General features: G+C 42.3%; 1 protein-coding gene across 1 annotated transcript in view; it reads right to left on the bottom strand.

Moving 5' to 3' along the window:
* HSD17B3 (hydroxysteroid 17-beta dehydrogenase 3) overlaps window positions 1-23,099 on the bottom strand; it is a 120,535-nt gene that overhangs the window by 31,571 nt on the left and 65,865 nt on the right. The window contains exons 7-9 of the mRNA XM_082260405.1: window positions 22,077-22,111; window positions 18,778-18,859; window positions 9,778-9,843 (exon numbers count right to left, since the gene is read on the bottom strand). Of these exons, the coding sequence (XP_082116531.1) occupies window positions 9,778-9,843; window positions 18,778-18,859; window positions 22,077-22,111 (183 nt within the window). The remainder of the gene's footprint in view (window positions 1-9,777; window positions 9,844-18,777; window positions 18,860-22,076; window positions 22,112-23,099) is intronic.

Below are 23,099 nucleotides of genomic sequence, written 5' to 3'. Positions count from 1 at the left end.
TTGTCTTTTAACCACTTGCCGACCGCCACAAGTACATATCCTGCGGCGGTCAGCCCCTCACAGGCAAAGTGACGTATATATACGTCACTAGCCTGTGAGGCTCTGGGGAGCGAGCGCGCGCCGCCGGAGTCACTCTCCCGCTCCCGCGCGGTCACGGACCCCCACGCGTGTGTGACCGGCGGACTCGATGTCCGCCGGTCACTCGGCAATCGTCGGTGGAGAGGGAGAAAGGCAGGCGGCTAGTGTAAACAAGCTGCCTGTCATTCTCCCCTGTGTAGAAACAATGATCATACGGTTCTATTATGTAGGACCGTTGATCATTGTTCCTACAGCTCAAGCCACAGCCAATCACAGTTAGAATCACGCCCCTAGGGACACACACAGCCCCTCCCTCTCAAATAAAGTTAACCCCTTCACTGCCAGTGTAAATTTACAGTAACAGTGCATATATATAGCACGGATTACTGTAGAAATGTCACTGGTAACCCCAAAAGTGTCAAAAATGTCAGTCAAGGGTCCGATCTGTCCGCCGCAATGTTGCAGTACCGCAAAAAAATCGCAGATCGGCGCCATTGCGCGTTAAAAAAAAATGACAAAAATCTTTCCCTTTGATAGTAAACGCGATAACTTTTGCGCAAACCAATCAAAATACGCTTTTTGCAAATTTTTTTTTACCAAACATATGTAGCATAAAACAAATTGCCCGAAAATGTTAAAAAATTTTGATTTTTACTTTTTTTTTTGGGGAATTTCATATAAAAAAATGTGAAAAATATTGTTATTTTTGCAAAATTTACGCTGTTTTTTTGTTTATAGCGCATGATCAAAAAATCGCACAGGTGATCAAATACCACCAAAAGAAAGCTCTGTTTGTGGGAAAAAAAGGACGTCAAATTCATTTAGGTACAGCATCGCACGACCACGCAAATGTCCGTTAAAGTCACGCAGTGCCGAATCGCAAAATACCCCCTGGTCAGGAAGGGGGTAAAATCTTCTGGGGCTTAAGTGGTTAATAAAAATGGGCTGCCATGCTCTAAAACTGAAAAACGCATCTACCACTAGAGCTAATGGTCCCCCATGTTACAGTCCATGCAAACAGTCATGGCGATAGTTCAGCATGAAGACCAGTTAGTGTCAATCGACCTGGCTGATGTATACTTCCATGTACCAATCGGTGCGTAACACCAGAGACATCTAAATTTGCAGTAAACAGCTGTTACTTCCAGTTTAGGTGTTGGCATTTTTAGAATCGGCACAGCACCAAGAATCTTTTTGAACATTTTCTTGGCAGTGTATCGGTAATTCGTCTTTGAGGATAGGCTCTACCACTACTTGGATACTGTTTTCATTGTCGCATGTGTAAGTCACATGCGACACGAGCTGGCAAAGCATCATAACCTTAGTCCGTTTTCAAGCAAACAGGGAAAGTAGTTAACCCCTTCTTAATATATGAAGGATCTTGGAGAAGTATTTAATGCCTGAATAAATCAAGTGTTTTTTTTTTAAGGTTGCAAAATTTCTATAATTAAAATCTGCATACGAAGAGTCATGGAGACAACATTTATGTCAGCGAGGGATTGCATTGTCCCTATTGGAACATTTTACAGCGGCTATTCCAATGTTGTTTTGGGCCAGGTGGCACATGGGGGCTTTTCAAATTGCCTTCCTCAGCCACTGGGATGGGCTGTTTATGGATCAGAAGTTCTTTATGTCTGCACAAATGAGCAAGAACTGGAGTTTGGACATCACCAGTGTGTCTCTTTTTTGGCGTGCCTCTGAGCCCAGGAGATGGAATGATTCTGATGTTGGATGCCAGTCTATCTCCAGTCTGAAGAGACAAGTCTGAAGACAATGGATCAGTTAGGCAAATTATTTTCCAACAAAAAGTACCTCAACTAGTATTGGCTCTATGGGGCATTCCAGAGGTAGTTCTCATAAAGACTCCACTGACCATGCAGCTTCCGGTATTTGCATCAAGTTACAAAGGTGAAGTGACAGAAGATGGGTTCACAGTGCCATGGGATTTTTTTCCATTGTTGTTTGTCTTCCTCCAGTGTCCTTAATTATGAAGATTCTTCTAAAAGATTTGGACAGAAGACATTTATGCCATACAGATGCTTTCCACCTGCTGAGGAAGCCTTGGTTTTCTTTGCATCAGCACCACCAATCCCATTTCCAGTCACACAAGATTTTTTTATGTCAATGGCAGCACCCCAATCTAGTGACATGTAAAAGAGTTCATATGACAAGCGCTGTAAAAGTCTAAAGTGGCATATAGACTTTGGTAGGTAGGTATGAAACTCTTTTAATAGCCTGGCTATTGAATTGGCTGGACTAGAGGTGCAGGGATTCTCATCCGAGGTGGTTCAGACCTTGGTGGGGACCACAAGATCATGATCGCTACATATGAGAGGATAGGGAAGAAATTGGTTCTGTTTACTCAGCAAAGTTTTTCTTTCCTGTGTCCCCAGTCCTAGCCAATATCTTAGACATTTTCACAATCAGCACTTGAGGTTGGTCTGGCATACAACTCCATTAAAATACAGGTCTCTGCCTTAACCTTTTTTTTTTTCAGGCTACAGATTGGTGGAAGAGCCATTGAACAAATGCTTCATGCAGGCAGTAAGCCAAATGTGACCACCAAGGAGATCCTTGTTCCCTTCATGGGACTTAGGCTTGGTTCTGAAAGCACTAGTACGGGCATTCTTTGCTCCAATAGCTTAATTCCCATTGCAGTTCCTAGGGGTAAAACAAATTCCTCTGACAGCAGTTGCTTCAGATAGAAGGATGTTGGAGATAGCAGCACTTTCCTACAAAGATCCCTTTTATGTCTTTTTACCAGAAATAGTGAAACTATCTCCAAAGCTCAATTCTAAAATGCTATCCAGTTTCCAGGAAGATTAGGGGCAGTCCCCCCAGCATTCACATGGAGTCACTGAGTACACAGCAGTGAGACTTCAGCTCCTTACACATGGACAAGTTGCTACCAGTGTAGGTGCAAAGGTCAAAAGACGTGAGGAAAGTGGACAATCTTTTCATTTAGCAGTCAGGTTCTCTTGGTTTACTTGGTTCACTCTTGGTTTAATTGGTAATTTTCTGTTTGTTTACCAGGGTTATTAGATTGGCATGCAGGAAGTAGACCTTTCTGCTCAGAAAAAGGTGCAAGCTCCTTTTAGATGAGGGGTGGCAGCCTTTGGGTCAGTCATGCCAAAATTTCAGTGAAAGATATGTAGACAGCTAGCCCTTCATTCAACTTTACAGGCTAGGCGTGCAGTCAACAAGTTCTGCAAAGTTTGGGAGGAGACATACACATTTTATGTTTTTTGTCTTTGGCAGTTCTTTATTTGATTGTCAGTGTTTCTTTTCATGTGTTCTCTCCCACCCATTTATTGAGCTAGTTATAGCTCATTGTGTGCTGACACAAGGCCAGGAATAAGAGAAATTGTTATCAAATACTTACTTTTCCTTTCCTGACCTATCCTCACATCAGTACAGGACTCCCTCCCTAGCGGCCTGTCGCAGACTAGGTTATCAGACACTTCAGTAGGGGAGGGGCTGTCTTTTATTTAGCTAGGAAGAGGTGGTCCTGTGGGCGTTAGCCCACTGTGTGCTGATTTGAGGATAGGTCAGGAAAGGAAAACTACGGTAAGTATTTGATAACAATTTTCAGTAATCTTGTTGTGCACCTCCAACAAAATGGTGTCCCGGCTCCTCCTCCCTGTGTGTTACGTCACCATGTCATGTGACTTCGTCAGGGGAGTGCCGCCATGATGCCAGGCCGCTTTTATAGGGTTTCACATGGATTGTCATACTCTGGCTGCCATTTTTTCGTAGCTCTATCGTATGAGGTGAATACTATACGCGCTACTCAGTCTGCGCCATATTTCTTGGGACTCGGAACAAGACTTTAGATTGTACTCAACTGTATTCATAGGCTGCATATACTGTATAAAATCTACAAATCTACCCTACAAGTTTTTTAAGTAAATGAAGCAATATGTTATTATCATAGATACAATACCTACGCAGACATAATTCAATATGGATGCTTAATGAAACTACACCAAAATGTAAAATATAACTAAAAATAGATAATACGAATAAAGATTTTTTTTAAATATGCATATAAAAATATCTAAAAATATTATTGTGAATCCTGCACTTCTATTTGTATATATACCTCTGTGCTTGAATAAAGTGTGGCCACCTGGATGATTACTACCAACGAAACTACTGTAGATATTATTTAACCCCTTATGCGCCAAGGTATATTATGTGGCTATATATTCAAGATAAGCATGATCTCCCTGGTTTGTTATTGTAAACTAGTAATGAACACAAATGTAAGAGTCGTCTATAAAGCAATTTAAATCAAATTCTATGTTTAACCCCTTTGGTGCCAGAGTTTGAAGGTAATATATCCATTGGGATCCTTTTTGACTGGGGGTTTTGACTTTGTTGCTTCTTCTCCATTGTTACTTTGCTACAATGTAAAGTAGTGAGTGTACAGCTTGTATAACAGTGTACATTTGCTGTCCCCTGAAAATAACTCAACACACAGCATTAATGCCTAAACTGCTGGCAACAAAAGTGAGTGCACCCTTAATTGAAAATGTCCAAATCGGGCACAATTAGCCATTTTCCCTCCCCTGTGTCATGTGACTAATTAGTGTTACAAGGTGTCAGGTGTGAATGGGGAGCAGGTGTGTTAAATTTGGTGTTATCGCTCTCACTTTCTCATACTAGTCACTGGAAGTTCAACATGGCACCTCATGGCAAAGAACTCTCTTAGGATCTGAAAAAAGAATTGTTGCGCTACATAAAGATGGCCTAGGCTATAAAAAGATTGCCAAGATCCTGAAACTGAGCTGCAGCAAGGTGGCCAAGACCATACAGTGGTTTACCAGGACAGGTTCCACTCAGAACAGGCCTCGCCATGGTCGACCAAAGAAGTTGAGTGCACGTGCTCACCATTATATCCAGAGGTTGTCTTTGGAAAATAGACGTATTAGTGCTGCCAGCATTGCTGCAGAGGTTGAAGGGGTGGGGGGTTGGCCTGTCAGTGTTCAGACCATACACCGCACGCTGCATCAAATTGGTCTGCATGACTGTCGTCCCAGAAGAAGATGATGCACAAGAAAGCCCGCAAACAGTTTGCTGAAGACAAACAGACTAAGGACATGGATTACTGAAACCATGTCCTGTGGTCTGATGAAACCAAGATAAACTTATTTGGTTCAGATGGTGTCAAGCGTGTGTGGCGGCAACCAGGTGAGGAGTACAAAGACAAGTCTTGCTACAGTCAGCATGGTGGTGGGAGCGTCATGGTCTGGGGCTGCTGGCACTTGGGAGCTACAGTTCATTGAGGGAACCATGAATGCCAACATGTAATGTGACATACTGAAGCAAAGCATTATCCCCTCCCCTTCAGGGACTGGGCCACAGGGCAGTATTTCAACATTATAATGACCCCAAACACCCCTCCAAGATGACCGCTGCCTTGCTAAAGAAGCTGAGGGTAAAGGTGATGGACTGGCCAAGCATGTCTCCAGACCCAAACCCTATTGAGCATCTGAGGGGCATCCTCAAAGGGATGGTGGAGGAGTGCAAGGTCTCTAACACCCACCAGCTCTGTGATGTCAGCATGCAGGAGTGGAAGAGGACTCCAGTGGCAACCTGTGAAGCTCTGGTGAACTCCATGCCCAAGGGGGTTAGGGCAGTGCTGCAAAATAATGGTGGCCACACAAAATATTGACATTTTTGGGCCCAATTTGGACATTTTCCCTTAGGGGTGGACTCACTTTTTTTGCCAGTGATTTGGACATTAATGGCTGTGTGTTGAGTTATTTTGAGGCGACAGCAAATTTACACTGCTATACAAGCTGTACACTCACTACTTTACATTGTAGCAAAGTGTAATTTCTTCAGTGTTGTCACATAAAAAGATATAATAAAATATTTAGAAAAATGTGAGGGGTCTTGTATTAACATTTATTTGTAGGCCACTTACATCCACAACAGCCATACCCAACAGAAAGCATGTCCAGAGTGGTCCCTGCAGCAGATAAGCCTGTCTTCCCATGAACCTTCTAATTTCTGGTCCTGTCAGATCACACCACCTCCCTAACCCCTGGCCTCTGCTGTGGCTTACACAGGCATTGAAATCTGTGGCCTGGTAGCTCATACCACTAACCCCCCCCCCCCCCCCACCATCACCTAACCTCTGCTGCTGACCTGGTGGACTGTATCTGGAGTTACAGATGACAGCTCCTTGTGGAGGCACCATTCACCACAGAGCCCAACTTCCCTCCTTCTCCTATCACCACTGTGCATTAATCCCCAATTCTCTCCACCTTGTCTGAAACCTCCCCACCCCTTTTCCTTCACATCAACTCATCCTCCCAATTGCCAATCATTCTCCCCCTGTATCACACCTGCCCATCAATCCCTACTCTCACTACATGCGCCTGACACTCATCACCCTCCCTGCTTTCCTCACTTCTCCCACATGCCCCCACTTAAATTATCACTGCACCTTTACTTGCCTCTTTCCTTGCCTTGTTCTGTTTAAGAAATTGGTCCCATGTCTAATGAGGAATGGTCCAATATTCTGGAAAATGTGACTAAGGTCTCCCTCTCATCCACACAGAAGATAACACAGCTATTTATTGTGCATCGTACATACCATACCCCTACTCGTTTATACAAATGGCAAAGGAGGGACTCTCCGCTATGCCCTCGTTGTAAGATTCATAATGGTACGCTTATTCATATGTTATGGAAATGCCCCAAACTTACCCGATACTGGAAAACAATATTAACTATTAATAATACATGGAATATTACTCTCCCTTATGAACCAAAAATAGGATTGTTAGGTTGCTTAAATGGGAAGGATTATTCTTCAAATATACAGACGGCAATTCTTGGAGTGCTTTTTTTAGCCAGAAAGCTTTTTGCGAGAAAGTGGCTTTCTCCTTCTTCCCCCAGTCATTCCGAGTGGGTTGAGGACGTTAACATAACACTACTTCGTGAATATCTTACATACAAACATAGAGGCAGTCTTAAAAAATTTGATCGTATTTGGGAACAATGGCTAGCTGGCCCGGGGTTGGCCCCGACACAGATGGCCGCTATTATAATTTTTGGAGGCACACCTTCTTAAGTTTATAAAACTGTTGACTCTCAGAGACCCTAAAAGGTAGACCAATGTAATGTGTTAGGAGAAAACTATATTGATTTTCGAGTATATACCGATCTTGGCAGAGGTGCTTTTTTTCTTTGGGGGGGGGGGGGGGGGTTGTGTTAGGAATGTAGTTTGTTAGGATGTAAAATGGAAAAAATTGTTATATACTGGAGTATATGCATGTGACGAGATGAAGGTATTTTTGTACAGAGATAAATAATGATCACATATATATGTATTGATGCATGTACATAGATTTGTTGCGATACTGGTATATATATATATATATATATGTTTGAGTTCTGATTATTGTACCTATCTTTAATTTTTCCTTTAATAAAAATTATCTGATTGAAAAAAAGAAATTGGCACACTTTTACTATCATTACAGAATGTATGGGTTATCAGTTTCACATACAGTGCCTTGCGACAATATTCGGCCCCCTTGAACTTTTCGACCTTTTGCCACATTGCAGGCTTCAAACATAAAGATATAAAACTGTAGTTTTTTGTGAAGAATCAACAACAAGTGGGACACAATCATGAAGTGGAACGAAATTTATTGGATATTTCAAACTTTGTTAACAAATAAAAAGCTGAAAAATTGGGCGTGCAAAATGATTCAGCCCCTTTGCTTTCAGTGCAGCAAACTCTCTCCAGAAGTTCAGTGAGGATCTCTGAATGATCCAATGTTGACCTAAATGACTAATGATGATAAATAGAATCAACCTGTGTGCAATCAAGTCTCCGTATAAATGCACCTGCACTGTGATAGTCTCAGAGGTCCGTTTAAAGCGCAGAGAGCATCATGAAGAACAAGGAACACACTAGGCAGGTCCGAGATACTGTTGTGGAGAAGTTTAAAGTCGGATTTGGATACAAAAAGATTTCCCAAGCTTTAAACATCCCAAGGAGCACTGTGCAAGCGATAATATTGAAATGGAAGGAGTATCAGACCACTGCAAATCTACAAAGACCTGGTCGTCCCTCTAAACTTTCAGCTCATACAAGGAGAAGACTGATTAGAGATGCAGCCAAGAGGCCCATGATCACTCTGGATGAACTGCAGAGATCTACAGCTGAGGTGGGAGACTCTGTCCATAGGACAACAATCAGTCGTATACTGCACAAATCTGGCCTTTATGGAAGAGTGGCAAGAAGAAAGCCATTTCTTAAAGAGGAAGTAAACCCTCCTCAGGAAGTTGTACCTATAGGTAAGCCTATGATAAGGCTTACCTATAGGTACTGTAAATATCTCCTAAACATGTACGGTTTAGGAGATATTTACCTTTAATGCAGCCAGTGACGTCACTGGCGCATGCGCTCTGAAGGAACGGCTGATCGTGCCGTTCCTTCAGAGCCCCGTGCCGTGACCGTCGGCTCCCGTGCGCGTGCGCGGGAGTGACGTCACCGCAGCTCCGGCCAATCAGATGGCCGGATGCCGCGATCCCGGAAGACGGGCGACTGAACATGTCGCTCGTCATACAGGTAAGAGAGAGCGGCACGGCGGGGGCTCATTCTAAGGTAAGTATTTCATAATGAGCTAGTATGCAATGCATACTAGCTCATTATGTCTTTCTATTGCAGGTTGTAAAAAAAAAAAAAATTTTTTGAACGAGTTTACAACCTCTTTAAAGATATCCATAAAAAGTGTCGTTTAAAGTTTGCCACAAGTCACCTGGGAGACACACCAAACATGTGGAAGAAGGTGCTCTGGTCAGATGAAACCAAAATCAAACTTTTTGGCAACAATATAAAACATTATGTTTGGTGTAAAAGCAACACAGCTCATCACCCTGAACACACCATCCCCACTGTCAAACATGGTGGTGGCAGCATCATGGTTTGGGCCTGCTTTTCTTCAGCAGGAACAGGGAAGATGGTAAAAATTGATGGGAAGATGGATGGAGCCAAATACAGGACCATTCTGGAAGAAAACCTGATGGAGTCTGCAAAAGACCTGAAACTGGGACGGAGATTTGTCTTCCAACAAGACAATGATCCAAAATATAAAGCAAAATCTACAATGGAATGGTTCACAAATAAACATATCCAGGTGTTAGAATGGCCAAGTCAAAGTCCAGACCTGAATCCAATCGCGAATCTGTGGAAAGAACTGAAAACTGCTGTTCACAAACGCTCTCCATCCAACCTCACTGAGCTCGAGCTGTTTTGCAAGGAGGAATGGGCAAAAATTTCAGTCTCTCGATGTGCAAAACTGATAGAGACATACCCCAGCTGTAATCGCAGCAAAAGGTGGCGCTACAAAGTATTAACTTAAGGGGGCTGAATAATTTTGCACGCCCAATTTTTCAGTTTTTTATTTGTTAACAAAGTTTGAAATATCCAATAAATTTCGTTCCACTTTATGATTGTGTCCCACTTGTTGTTGATTATTCACAAAAAATTACAGTTTTATATCTTTATTTTTGAAGCCTGAAATGTGGCAAAAGGTCAAAAAGTTCAAGGGGGCAAAATACTTTCGCAAGGCACTGTAGATACAAATTATGTATAATATTTAGCAGGGGATTTCTTTAAGTAATATTTTTTGCAGATTTTTCTTATATATAGTATTTTACAAAACTGGGTACCTGTATAATGATTCCTTTGGATTTATACTCAGCTTGTAGAGCTTTGGAAAATGTTATTAAAAATGCCTGTTGAGAGAATAAAATTTTAGATGCTGTGAAATTGTTACAAGAATGAGAGATTCATTTAATTTCATTGGTTTGTGTATGCTAAAAAATGATTAGTAGCCAAGGACTTTCAGAGGGACATAAAGAAGCAAGAAGAACACTGCACATATAAAAGCCATACATTTTATGTACAGCTACACGCGAAGGAGCGGCTAGAAATTGCCCAAAATTCTTTTTCCAGTAGATTGTTCAGCAGCCAGGCACATGATCACAGTCACTCTTTAGCTCAATAACAAGTCTAGGGGTGTTCTCTTTGCAGGGCCGAACCTGGGCGGGTGCACGGGGTGCACCGCACCCAGGCGCCGCAAACTGAGGAGGAGGAGGGGCGCCGAAGCTCCGGTGGCAGACTCCCTTCCCTCTCTCCTCCTCTCCTTCTGTGCGGTTACGTAGCGGCAGTATACCAGCGGGAGGAGGGGGGGGCATCCCGACTCCCGTGGGTGCCACTCACTGGGGGGTCCATGCAGATCTCCTGTCACGTTCGTCTGCAGACTGCAGTACAGTACACCAGACTCTTTGTTGTTTTTATTTTTGGAGTAACTGGGATACAGTTGAGGGAATTGAGTGCAATACTCCAAAAAGAGAACTATGTACAGATTGAGGACAGTAAACTCCTTTCTGAAAAGCTGAAGCAGGAGAAAACTGTGAACTTTGTCTGTGTACTTTGTTTGGCTTTGTAATAGAACCAGTTAAAGCAGGCTTCTTTCTTTAGAGCAATCAGAGTACCCTCACAACGCACTACACTGCTAAAAAAAATTAAAGGAACACTTTTTAATCAGAGTATAGCATCAAGTCAATTAAACTCCTGGGGTATTAATCTCATCAGTTAGGTAGCAGAGGGTTTTTTAATCAGTTTAAGCTGCTTTGGTGTTAATGAAATTAACAAAATGTGCACTAGATGAGCTCAATGAGACGACCTCCAAAACAGGAATGGTTTTGTAGATGGAGGCCACTGACATTTTTTTCCCTACTCATCTTTTCTGACAGTTTTTCACTAGTTTTGCATTTGGCTAGGGTCAGTGTCACTACTGGTAGCATGAAGCGATACCTGGACCCTATAGAGGTTGCACAGGCAGTCCTACTCCTCCAGGATGGCACATCAATACGTGCCATTGCCAGAAGGTTTGTTGTGTCTCCCAGCACAGTCTCAAGTGCCTGGAGGAGATTCCAGGAGACAGGTAGTTACTCTAGGAGAAGTGGACTGGTCTGTAGAAGGTCCTTAACCCATCAGCAGGACCGGTATCTGCTCCTTTGTGCAAGGAGGAACAGGATGAGCACTGCCAGAGCCCTACAAAATGAACTCCAGCGGGCCACTGGTTTAAATGTCTCTGAAAAAAATTAGAAACAGACTTCATAAGGGAGGCCTGAGAGCCTGACCTCCTCTAGTGGCCCCTGTGCTCACTGCCTGGCACTCTGGAGCTCAACTAGCATTTGCTATTGAACACCAGAATCGGCAGGTCTGCCACTGGTGCCCTGTGCTTTTCACAGATGAGATCAGGTTCACCCTGAGCACATGTGACAGATGTGAAAAGTTCTGGAGAAGCGGTGGAGAACGTTATGCTGCCTGTAACATTGTTCAGCATTACCAGTTTGGTGGTTGGTCAGTGATGGTCAGGGGAGGCATATCCATGGAGGGATGCACAGACCTCTACAGGCTAGACAATGGCATCGTGACTGGCATTAGGTATCGGGATGAAATCCTTGGACCCATTGTCAGACCCTATGCTGGTGCGTGGGTCTTGGGTTCCTCCTGGTGCACTACAATGCCTGACCCCATGTGGCAAAGGGTATGCTGCCAGTTCCTAGAGGATGAAGGAATTGATACCATTGAATGTCCCTTACATCATCTGACCTAAATCCAATAGGACACCTCTGGGGCATTATGTTTCAAGTCCATCTGACGCTGCCAGGTTGCACTTCAGTCTGTTCAGAAACTCAGTGATGCCCTGGGCCAGATCTGGGAGGAAATACCCCAGAACACTATCTGTTGCCTCCTTAGGAGCATGCCCCAATGTTGTCAGACATGCATACAAGCACGTGGGGGGGGGGGGGGGGGTCATACAAACTACTGAGTACCATTTTGAGTTGTTGCAATAAAATTTCAGAAAAATGGACTAGATGCATCATTTTTTCACTTTGATTTCCAAGGTGTCTTTAAATACATCCCTCTGTAGGTTGATAATTTTCATTTCCAACAAACAATGTGGCATCCTTTCATTCCTAACACATTACTCAGTACATATCAGTATAGATATGCAGCATGAGATTTTTCCCCATGGGGATCTAATGTGTTTTGAAAGTGTTCCTTTACTTTTTTTAAGAAGTGTAGAAAGACTATGTACGGTGTATAGAGCCTGCTGCAGCAATATTTTCTGGTATGGATTTTAAGAGGAACCTCACTCCAAAATGTAAAAAAAAATTCTTAGGATCCCCCAAAATCCATACCAGACCCTTATCCAAGCATGCAGCCTGGCAGGTCAGGAAAGGGGGGGGGTGAGCGAGCGGCCCCCCCCTTCCTGAACCATCCCAGGCCTCATGCCCCCAACATAGGGGGTGGCTGCTTTTAGGCGGGGGGGGGGAACCAAAAAATGTTCAAAAAGTAAGATACACAGGAAACAGATTTTGACAAGACCATTATTAAAAAAATAGTGTCCCTCAATGGAAATTCATTGTCAATCACGACACCCGCCGGACCCGAAAAATAGAAAAAAATAAAAAGCGCTTCTGCCTCTTGGGAGGCGTCCCGCTGTCTGCCCGATCTGTGCTTTGACAGCTCTTCTATAGGCAAGGGGTGGGGCCACCCAGCTACCTCATCTGGTGGCACCGCCCTCTTCTGATATCACGTGACGTCACACAATGTCAGAAGGGTCGGTGCAATGGGATGACGTAGGTGGGTGGCCCCGCACCTTGCCTATATTAGAACTGTCAAAGTGCAGATCGAGCAGATGGTGGGACGGCAAGAGGCAGAAGCGGGTTTTAGATTTTTCAATGCTTTTCTATGCACCCCAAAGCATCCTCCTCATGTTGAGGACAAGCTACCTGGTATGGTATGGTTTCTTGGCCTGCCAGGCTGCATGCTCGAATAAGGGTGTGGTATGGATTCTGGGGGGGGGGGGGGAAACCCGCGCCGTTTTTTTTTTATTCTGCCATAGCTTTCCCCTTAATCACTTAAATACAGGGCACTTTCACCTTCTTCCTGCCCAGACCAATTTTCAGCTTTCAGGGCTCATTGGCGTCTATGGGAAATCTTGGTCAGCTTGACAAGGCACTGCTCCCTGTCTTTAACATTGACGTCAATGGGAAATCTTGGTCAGCTTGACATAGCACTGCTACCGGTCTTTAACCACTTCAAACAGGGCACTTTCACCCCCTTCCTGCCCAGGCCAATTTTTAGCTTTCAGCGCTGTCACCTGTCACACTTTAAATGACAATTGCGGGATCATGCAATGCCGCAATGCTTTTTTTAACAAATAGAGGGGTTTTTTTTGGTGGTATTTGATAAAAAAAAAAAAAGACAGAACATTTTGAAAAAAGTTTTTCTAAGTTTCTGTCAGAAAATGTTGGAAATAAGTAATTGTTCTCCTTCACTGATGTGCGCTGATGAGGTGGCACTGATGGGCACTGGTAGGTGGCACTGATGGGCACTGGTAGGTGGCACTGATAGATGACACTGGTGGGTGGAACTGGTGGGCACTGACGGGCAGCACTGATGGGCACTGACTGGTGGCACTGATGGGCAGCACTGATGGGCAGCACAGATGAGCAGGAACTGATGGGCACTGGCAGGCATCACTAATGGGCACTGATTGAGGTCGCTGATTGGCACTGATTGGCATTGATTGGTGTCACTGATGGGCATTGATTGGTGTCACTGATGTGCACTGTTTGGTGTCACTGATGAGCACTGCTTTTGCTTTACTGTAATCAGGGCACTGATGATCAGTGCCCTGATTACTTGTCCTGGACTCCCCTTTGAGGAGGACCCGCTGATTGGTGTGACAGTGTGAGGCGAGGAGCGTTGATAAATGGCACTTCCACATTTACATGTGACCGGCTGTGATTGGACACAGCCGTTCACATGGGTAAAGAGACACATCATTGGCTCTTTACCAAGATCGGGGTCGTGCTGGGTCCTAGGAACAGGAGGTGCACCGCTCTGCCGTCATTTGACGGTGGGCGTGCGGCAAGTGGTTAATATTGGCGTCTATAGGAAATCTTGGTCAGCTTGACTTGGCACTGCTCCCGAACCATAAGTGACAGGTACACCAAACTTGGGGAGCACCGAGAGGGGACCCAGGACTACAAAATATCTGATTTTGTGGTTGGCCAGATTGCCTACATAATCAGTTATGGCTGTAAATGACTATTGCAATGCAGTACATGCATTGAGAAGTGAAAAAAGGTTATGCTTCACTTTTGAGTAAATTATCTTTTTACATATATGCTCTTGTCCCATTGTGTACATAAAGTGGGGTATGCCTGTACACTACACTGACTGCACTAAACTGACTGAACACACTATCCACTAATTACCTGCCTAATCTCCATTGTCACATGCTATACACGGCTGCCGTGTAAGCAGCAGCCTTATATAGCGTTGGGCGTGGACTTAGCCCCTGAGCCATGATTGGCCATAAGCACTCTCCCTTTCGCCAATCATGGCTCCAACAGTACATTGTGCTGTGATTGGCCAAAGCATACAGGTAAGGTGCATGCTTTGGCCAATCTTCCGCAATCAATGCACTGCAAGAGCGCGGATCATCAGCAGGCAAACTTCCTGTCGAGCGCCCCGTTTGTTCGTGTGTTCGAACAGCTGATATTCGAGTTGAACTTGCATTCAACTCAAACACAAAGCCCATCCTTAATTTTGATCATATCTCCCCTTAATCTCCTCTTCTCAAGAAAGAATGCGTTCAGTTTCTTGTAGCTGAGCTCATCCATGCCTCTTATCAGTTTGATCGCTCTTCTCTGCACTTTCTCCAGTTCTTTTTGAGAACTGGTGCCCGAAACTGAACTGCAAATTCCAGATGAGGTCTTACTAATGATTTGTACAGGGGCAAAATTATTTCTCTCTCTCTGGAGTCCATACCTCTCTTAATACAAGAAAGGACTTTGCCTGCTTTGGAAACAGCAGTTTGGCATTGCATGCTATTATTAAGCTTATAATCTACCAAAAATCTGTTGCAACCTTTTTTTACCTGGAGATTCTGAGTAATAGCACTTCCTGTTTCAGGCCGACAGCACTAAGCCACTGCCTTACAGTATAATAGGCAGCAGCATTTGTCTGCCTGCCGTTTTCCTCCTTTCATTGGTCACTGAGCTGCCTATTATGTTTATCAGATAGACAGCTCATTGGCCAACTAAAACAGCTTGCAGGCTGACAACGGTGCTCCACTGTTGAGACAGTATTTTAGCGATGTCAGCCTGAAATGGTAACTGGCAGGATTTGCAGATAAGAAAATTTACAACAGATTCACAAAAAACTATTTGTTTATAGTAGTTTGGAGGAAGTTGAGGTTACAGGGATTTTTTTTTTTTTTTTGAAAGCTGAAACAAATTGCATTCAGGACTGTAGTTTACCAGCATTTCAAATGCCAAATGCTTGTAACCACGTGTCTTCAGGGAACGCCTGATTGGCTGGCAAAATGCATTGTGCGGGACTATCCAGTGACATTATAACCAAGCCAGTGGAACACACGCCACGGTGGCGCTTTCTGGACTTAAAGCGATTTTATCTTTTGTAAAAGTGAATGCATACCTGTTGATTTAATGCCATATTTTTAAATAAAATGGCATTACACTTTGTGGATTCCCCTTATTTTCCCCTTTGCACAAGTTAAGAGGAGTTTATTCCCTGTGGTTTAAACTGGAGGAGAGGAGGAGTTGCCTGAGCTTTGTAAAGACCCGAGAGATATCCGCATGCCAATGGAGCCATTGTAGCCTAGAGGCACAAAGTCAAAATAATCTGGTGAGTGTTATAACAGATAGAATGGTGGAGGAGACACAGAGTGTACAGCACTGAAGCACTTTTCTTGGACAGTATTTGCACATAACCTGCACTGGAGCACTTTGAATAGGGAGCACTGTAAGAAGGACAATTTGTCATCGCACTTAATTATACAAATACTGGATGGACCTGTGAGGGTACTCACCATCACTGGGAGTTAAAGACAGATACTTAATGGACACCGAGAATATGGTTTGGATTGCTTTAAATGGGTTCTGTGTTTACACTTATGATAATGTGTATTGAACTTCAATGTCAGAGACAGGCTCTCCCTATTGTCTGTGCATTGAGGTGTGATGTGTATTCTGTTAAGCCTGTCTGTCCCATTGTTAATTGTTAATGAACTCACATATTGTTTCTGTCCAGATGGCTAAATAATTAGTTCAGGTTAATTCTATTTCTGTGCACAATTTCATTTTCATATGATAATGTAATCAAGCAACCCCTGACCTGATGGGGTAATTTGATCAGGAGGGGGATGTCCATGCTGTATAAATATTGTGTGACTGTTCAATAAAGGAGAAGGTTCCAGAAGAAGCTAAGTTGTTGGCTAGCTTTGTATGGGGGCGGCTGGAATATTTGATATCTATGTTCAAGGCTGAAGGAGGCGGTATACTGACGGAAGCCCACAGACACAGTGTGGGTCGCAGGTTCCATTACAGGACATTTTCGATGTATAAGGATCACTGCATATTTTCTAGGTTTTGTTTTGGATTGTTAAAGTGTGATGTTTTTGTGTCTTTGATGCACTATAGGTCACATTGAATATATTGTATATATATTTTATATATTGCGTAATGATTTAAAGTGTTAGATAGGAATTTCAGGACAGGGCTTTGATTAAAATAGGAATTGCAACAAAGGGACCATATGTTCAAGTTCTAATTGAACAGCAGCAGTCCAAATAGGCCCATATATTAGGTCATTTAAAGTGACAGCGCTGTGGGAATAACAAACATCAAATGCTCATACTGGTGCTAAACTTGTATAAACTCAGTATGTAAAAGCTGTAAAACTGACATTATTTTTACCGTTGGTTTCCAGCTGTCAAGTTTCCAGCGTTCAGAAAAGGATCTTCAACCACCCTGTGTACATGAGCCCTTACTGTTTGCCTTGCAATTCTATTTTAAATTGAATGGGTTGTTCTAAAAGGTGAGAATTCACATATGATGTAAGGTTAGTGTCGCTTGTTCCCTCTATCCACCCCAATGCTTTGGCTGTCTCTCCCTCATGAACTACAGTAAGTGCCCCCAACTATGCCAATAAAGGTGCCATTATAAGCACTTCCAGTGGTGTTTTGTTTAGCCCTAGCCTCTTATGCTTATCACTGTAACTTTTTTCCTGGACAGTGGACTTCCATGTAAGGCTACATTCACACCTGAGCGTAGCGTTTTTCGCGCGTTTTTTACCGCGATTTTACCGCGATTTTTGCGGCGTTTTTTACCGCGATTTTACCGCGATTTTTACCGCGATTTTTGTGCAGGCGTTTTTAGATTGAATAGAGATCAATGGAAAACGCCTGTAATCTGCCCAAAAATAAGCTCATGTACTTTTTTGAGCGTTGGGCGTTTTGTATACAGCGTCAAAACGCTCAGATGTGAACAGGGGCCATTGAAATGAATAGGATTTGTCTTGTTGGGCGTTTTGAGAGCTGATCCTAGAGCAGAAAAACGCCCCAAAAACGCCCCAAAACGCCTAGATGTGAACGGAGCCTAAATGTAGAAAGTTTACTAATAAACACATGTGTAATTAAAATCGTCATTAGAAATGGCAATCATAAATAGTTACAATGTTTTATATTTTAGTGATTGTTCAATATCATTGGAAATAGTTAGGAGAGATGTGTGTGGAGAGATGTGTCTATATCCACCTAAAACTGTGACATGATGAGAAGGAGCACCTAACTCTTATGGCTATTCCACATGGGTACAGTTGTTAGAGGCACAGGGACTGAATTTTTGTCAAACAGTGTTTTACTGAAATTGCTGCTTTTTGGGGAAATGTTTAGGACACATTCTTATCAGGTGAGTTGAGCAGCATTAATCAGTGCCCTGTTCACATCATACAAATGTACTTTGAAATGGGATGCATAAAGATGCTGCATGTCTGCAAAATGCGCAGAAACGCACTCTAACACATTTTGCTACACACTGTTGTGCAAAAAGTTTAATGAACTGATGTTTCAATTTATTATAAAAAAATGGGAAAGCAATAATGCATCACACCACCCCTACACAATGCACATGAGCGCATGCATTATATGGAACTTACTGCGCACCCGCTGGTGTTAAGGGATCCATAGGCCAGCAATACACAAAGCAAATTTATTTCCTGCAACCACGTGGTTGCAGGAAAGAAATTTGCTTGATTTCCCTATCAACACAGACGATGTTGATGTGGGAATCCCTCCTGCCGGGCCATTGTTTTTTCTCAGAGGGGGAGGGTGGAGGTATTGCTAGTGGCTATAGCAGCTGCTACCCATAATCGGAGGTAAAACCCAGCATGCTGGCTATACCCAAGTTGATTGATCAATCAAATCGGTACATTCAGTCTGCCCATACATGGTTTGAATCTGAATCAACATCAATTCGTAGCATGAATGGCCTGCCTTAGAGTCTTTTAAGTCAACATGTTTTCTCTCTATATTTTATTTGGCCTTAGACATACACAGCAGAAATTTGTGCCTGGGGTGCTTTATTTTGCCCACTTGCTTTTTCTCTATTCGGTGAATCAGGCCACCCATCATTGGGTTGGGAGAAAGGTTTGTCTAAGGTCTCAATCACAGAAACCATTTAGACTTCTAGATCTCTTCTAGAACACCTGTAGATGCCTATGCCTAGTGACATTTTGGAATATTTAAATTAAATGCAAGTTCAGCAATATATACTTACCTTGGAGGCAGAATAGAGTGCATAAAGTGGACAAGGAAATATACCAAAAGCCGAAGAAATATTCAACACAAGACCTTTTTTTCTGAAAAAAAAAAAAAAAAACCTGCAATTCCGTTTGATTTTTGAACATATTTCTACGTAGTTATTGCTTTCTGATTAATTCAAGTGACATTGTAGTAAACAGGAAAAAAAAATTCTTTCTTTTTATTTTTTCAAGAAAGCAGCACAAATTAAAAAAAAAAATATTCCATTAATTCTTAGGTTCTTAGAAGGTTTGTTACTGTACCTGAAACTAAGTATGAAAATGAAAATTGTGATAAACATAGGCAGGTCATCTGCCCTGAACCTATTAAGACAGAGGGCTTCAACAGGCAAGTAGGTAATCTTGTAGAATATGTCAAATCCTTGTTAACTATTACCCGAAATACACAACATTTTTACTGGGCATCATCCTATGAGGAAGTCAAATGTGACAAAACCCGTCACGACCACCGTATTTGCCATTCACTATCATTCCTATTTTGTGTGCTAATTACATGGATGTTTGTAAGTTCATATGACCCCCCCTTGTTCTTAATACATTTTAATGTTATGCAGTATCACACTATGTCTGTACTGCTTGGCTTACTTCCATATACGAATACCTGACTGGGAGATTTAGCCATCTTCATTCCAGAATATACCGCTATCGGTCTGAACATCCGGTGACACAGCTATTGTTTTGGAGACCCATGGATAATATTCATCTTGAGTGACCCATTTGCTGTATGGTATTTTGGGCCCATTACCTCTGGTGAGCGCATTCAATTTCTATTCCAGTGGTGTGGGGACTCGTCTTCATCTTTAATCACCTATATAAGTTCTGGATGGTTCACCTTCATGATAAATCTTTTGATCACTTGGGACTCACCATTATATATTTTTTCACTGAATTCATATAAGTTCTTCACTGGACTGTATTTGCTCTTTTTAGTGCTGCACTTTATTTTTTATACTATTTTTACTGGCTTACTTCTACTGTGGCGCATGTTTAACTTTTCATTCAGGATCTCACTGCTAATAAAGTTAGTGCTTACTAGTATGAGTCCTGGGTCTCATATTAAGATCCTTAATTAATTCTTAGCTGTTTTGGAATAGCAAGGGGTTAGGATATGCCAGAACCTCTGTCGGATTTTCATTACTATCTGTTCCTTTATCGGGGAGATTTATCTTTACTTTTTGTTCCAGGTATAGCTGGCATAGAACAAGTCCCCACTTGGAGATTTTCCCTCAACCCCTGTTCTGATGACAGCTGTAAAAGTTTGAATTTCATGGCACTTTTGTCCCAGTAACAGTGGTCACCAGATCAAAAAGTGAGAGTACATATTCCCAGCATGGACAAAGGTAGCAATTAAATGGATGTTGTTATCCTTTGCCACTCTATCTACAAATATTTTGGACAAAGTCCACTTTTTAGATTTGTCACAGACACACACACACAAAATGACAATGGGAGCTGATGGCAGAGGGTGAAGTTAATAGTGGGGAAAAGGAGGGCAAATAAGGATAAAATGTGGGAGTTAATGGTAGGTAAAGGATGGTCTAATGATGGTTGGTAAGAGCTAATGGTGGAGCCAAAGAGCAGGAAACACAAACACAAGAGCAAGGGAAGGTGTGATGAGAGCATAGAAAAAAGGCAAATTGAAAATGGGCAAAGTTGGGATTTTACCCTGAGATTGAAAAGGGGAAGAATGGAAGATAAGCAGGACAGAGGCCTAGAGATAAGAGACAATGAACTTGTATTTTAAAAGAAGGGTGAGAAAGATATGAGAGATTGTAGGAGAAAATTGGGACATATGAGATAAAGACCACAGGTCCAGGGGACCTTTATAAAAGAATACACTCAAAAAAGTGTAAGTAGAACAGGGGCCCTATTGGCGGGGTATTTCCACCATGTTCATTCTTGTCCTATCTTGTTCTCCCTTTCGTTTCTTTCTTTCCTTATCCCCGCATGTAAGTGTATCCCCCTTTTTTCAATTTTTTGCCCCCTACACCCACGGCCGAGACAAAGGATGGGCATGAGGGGAAGCTGCCCTGGGCACTGTGCTATCATGTGAGGTGAGGGGCACTACGAGGAGATTGAGGGGGGATATGAGAAGAGGAGGGTCATTTTGGGAGGTTTGTGCTAGAAGAGGTTATATGGTAAGGAGGGAGAGGATTTGTGCTAGTAGGTATGATTGGGGATATGTTTGTGTTAGGAGGGGGGATGGGGGGTATTTGTGCTAGGAGAAGGATTTGAAGTAGGGGGGAGAGAATGTGTACTCCGAGGAGAAATTTGAGGGGTGGAGGATTTGTGCTAGGAGGGGTGATTTTTTTTCCTTTGGGGGGCAATTGTGGTGGGGGGATTTGGAGGGAGCAGAGATTTGTGCTGCAAGTGGGGATTTCAGCAGGTGGGGTGGGTCTGCAACGGGAGAAGGGAGAATTTATGTTTAGTGGGTAATCATGCATATTAGTGTCCAATCTTTTTTTTTTTTTGGGGGGGGGGGGATTTTTGCTGACACATAATTCTTATACATCTTATTGGGGGGGCAGTTTGGCATGTTTGCCCTGGGTTTCCCTTTATGTGCCCTCTCACTGTTCTTGACTGGTCTTGTTGCACTCTAATTAGTATTCTGATCCTTCCCATGCACTCTCTGCGAGAATTTGCACTTAAGTTTTTGTACAAAAGCTTCTTAATAAACCTATTTGTGGAAAATAAATCCTATGGGGAAAGAATAGCCATATAGCCATAGCACAGGAGAGCAGGGACATACATACAGGCAAAAGAGAGCTGAGGGTAAGGGACAACATTGAAGGTTAGTACAAACGAGGACAACAGCGGAGAGCAAAAGAAGAAACCACATAAGTAGTAAGATCATTTACCATGAGGAGAGTGGAAAGTGGAGAAAGGGAGTTTGGAAAACCTAGAAGGAGAGCAGAGTGAGAACAATGCATGCTCTTTGGGGTGTAAAGAATATGTGCAAGGATCATCAATTTCTGCTGATGGGAAACAAGTGCTTTTCTCATTTATTATTAGTCAAATAGCCCTGGTAAAAAAGTAAAAGATTGCATGGAACACGAAAAATTTAAATGTGCTAAGGGGGGAGAAGAAATCCATAATCAATAACATGAAATATCTTTGTGAATCATAAATTGAACCAGTGGAAAGTATGATTGCAACAAAATAGCAATATTTTTTGTTTGAAAGAGGAACTATTTTGTGCATATTTAATATGCATAATTTTCAAAGATATTGTAATAGTACATAAAATAGGTCTTACCTTTCTTCCATTTGTTTCAATATTAGTCTTGTCATCTAAAAAAGTAAAGTGTATGTTGATGTATTATTAATTGAAAAGACACTTTTCTTTTCAATAATTGTATTGAGATTAATGCAAAGGATACTGAAAAGTGACTTTTAAATACCTAACTGGCCCCTTACTGGGCCCTTGTCCTTGGGCCTCATAGCTGCTGCATTGGCTGCTATGGTGGTTGTTTCGCCCTTGGTCAAAAAATATATTGTATAAAATGTTTTTTGTCCAAATAAGTCAACTCTCTAATTGTGGTCTGGATTTGTAAAATTTGTAGTGATTTAGAATTGTGCAGTTAAGTCACAATTTGAGGAATGGCTCAGTGCAGCTGAACTAAAACAGGTTCGTCAATGAACAGGTTAAAAGAAAAGCTAGCAACTTTAGTCATAGCCTAGGTCATACCATATCAAATTTTTTGTGGGATTACCTCTTCAATTAATAAATTATTATTTACCAACCACAATACTTTGTATAACATTGTGTGTTGCATGAACATATATTTCGAATGACTGGTGGTAATGGGGAAATATTTCAAGTACACAACAGCACTTTTTTGATGTATATGCTTTCACGATTTATATCTTCAGAAGTCTTTCTTCATAAAAAAATTAGCACATGCACATTTTAGAATGGGCATATGCAAATGACCAATGCAGGCACCATGTAGTAGCTGTAAGAACGTTATTTAAGCCTTATTATGTCTAGAAGGACCCTTGATCCTTTATATAAAGGTGATAACTTTTGCTCCAACTTAGACTTGTGCCCTGCTCTGCCATTTTTAAATCAATGTTAGAGCCATTACTAGCAGTTGAGATTTTTTTATTTGAAATGTTATAGGTTGAAAGCAAAATTGAATCCAAAGGGTGACTTGCCAGGTCTGTATTTATTGAGTACACACAAGAAGCATTTTAAACACTTAAGATTAAGGTGCCTTGTGTACTGGAGCTCTGCCTTAAACAATTGTTTGGTTTAAGTGGCTGCATCAGAACCAGT

The sequence above is a fragment of the Pelophylax lessonae genome (assembly GCF_965119305.1).
Source record: "Pelophylax lessonae genome assembly, chromosome: 1".
In the NCBI taxonomy this organism is placed as follows: Eukaryota; Metazoa; Chordata; class Amphibia; order Anura; family Ranidae; genus Pelophylax; species Pelophylax lessonae.
This window is presented reverse-complemented; position numbering and strand designations above follow the sequence as displayed.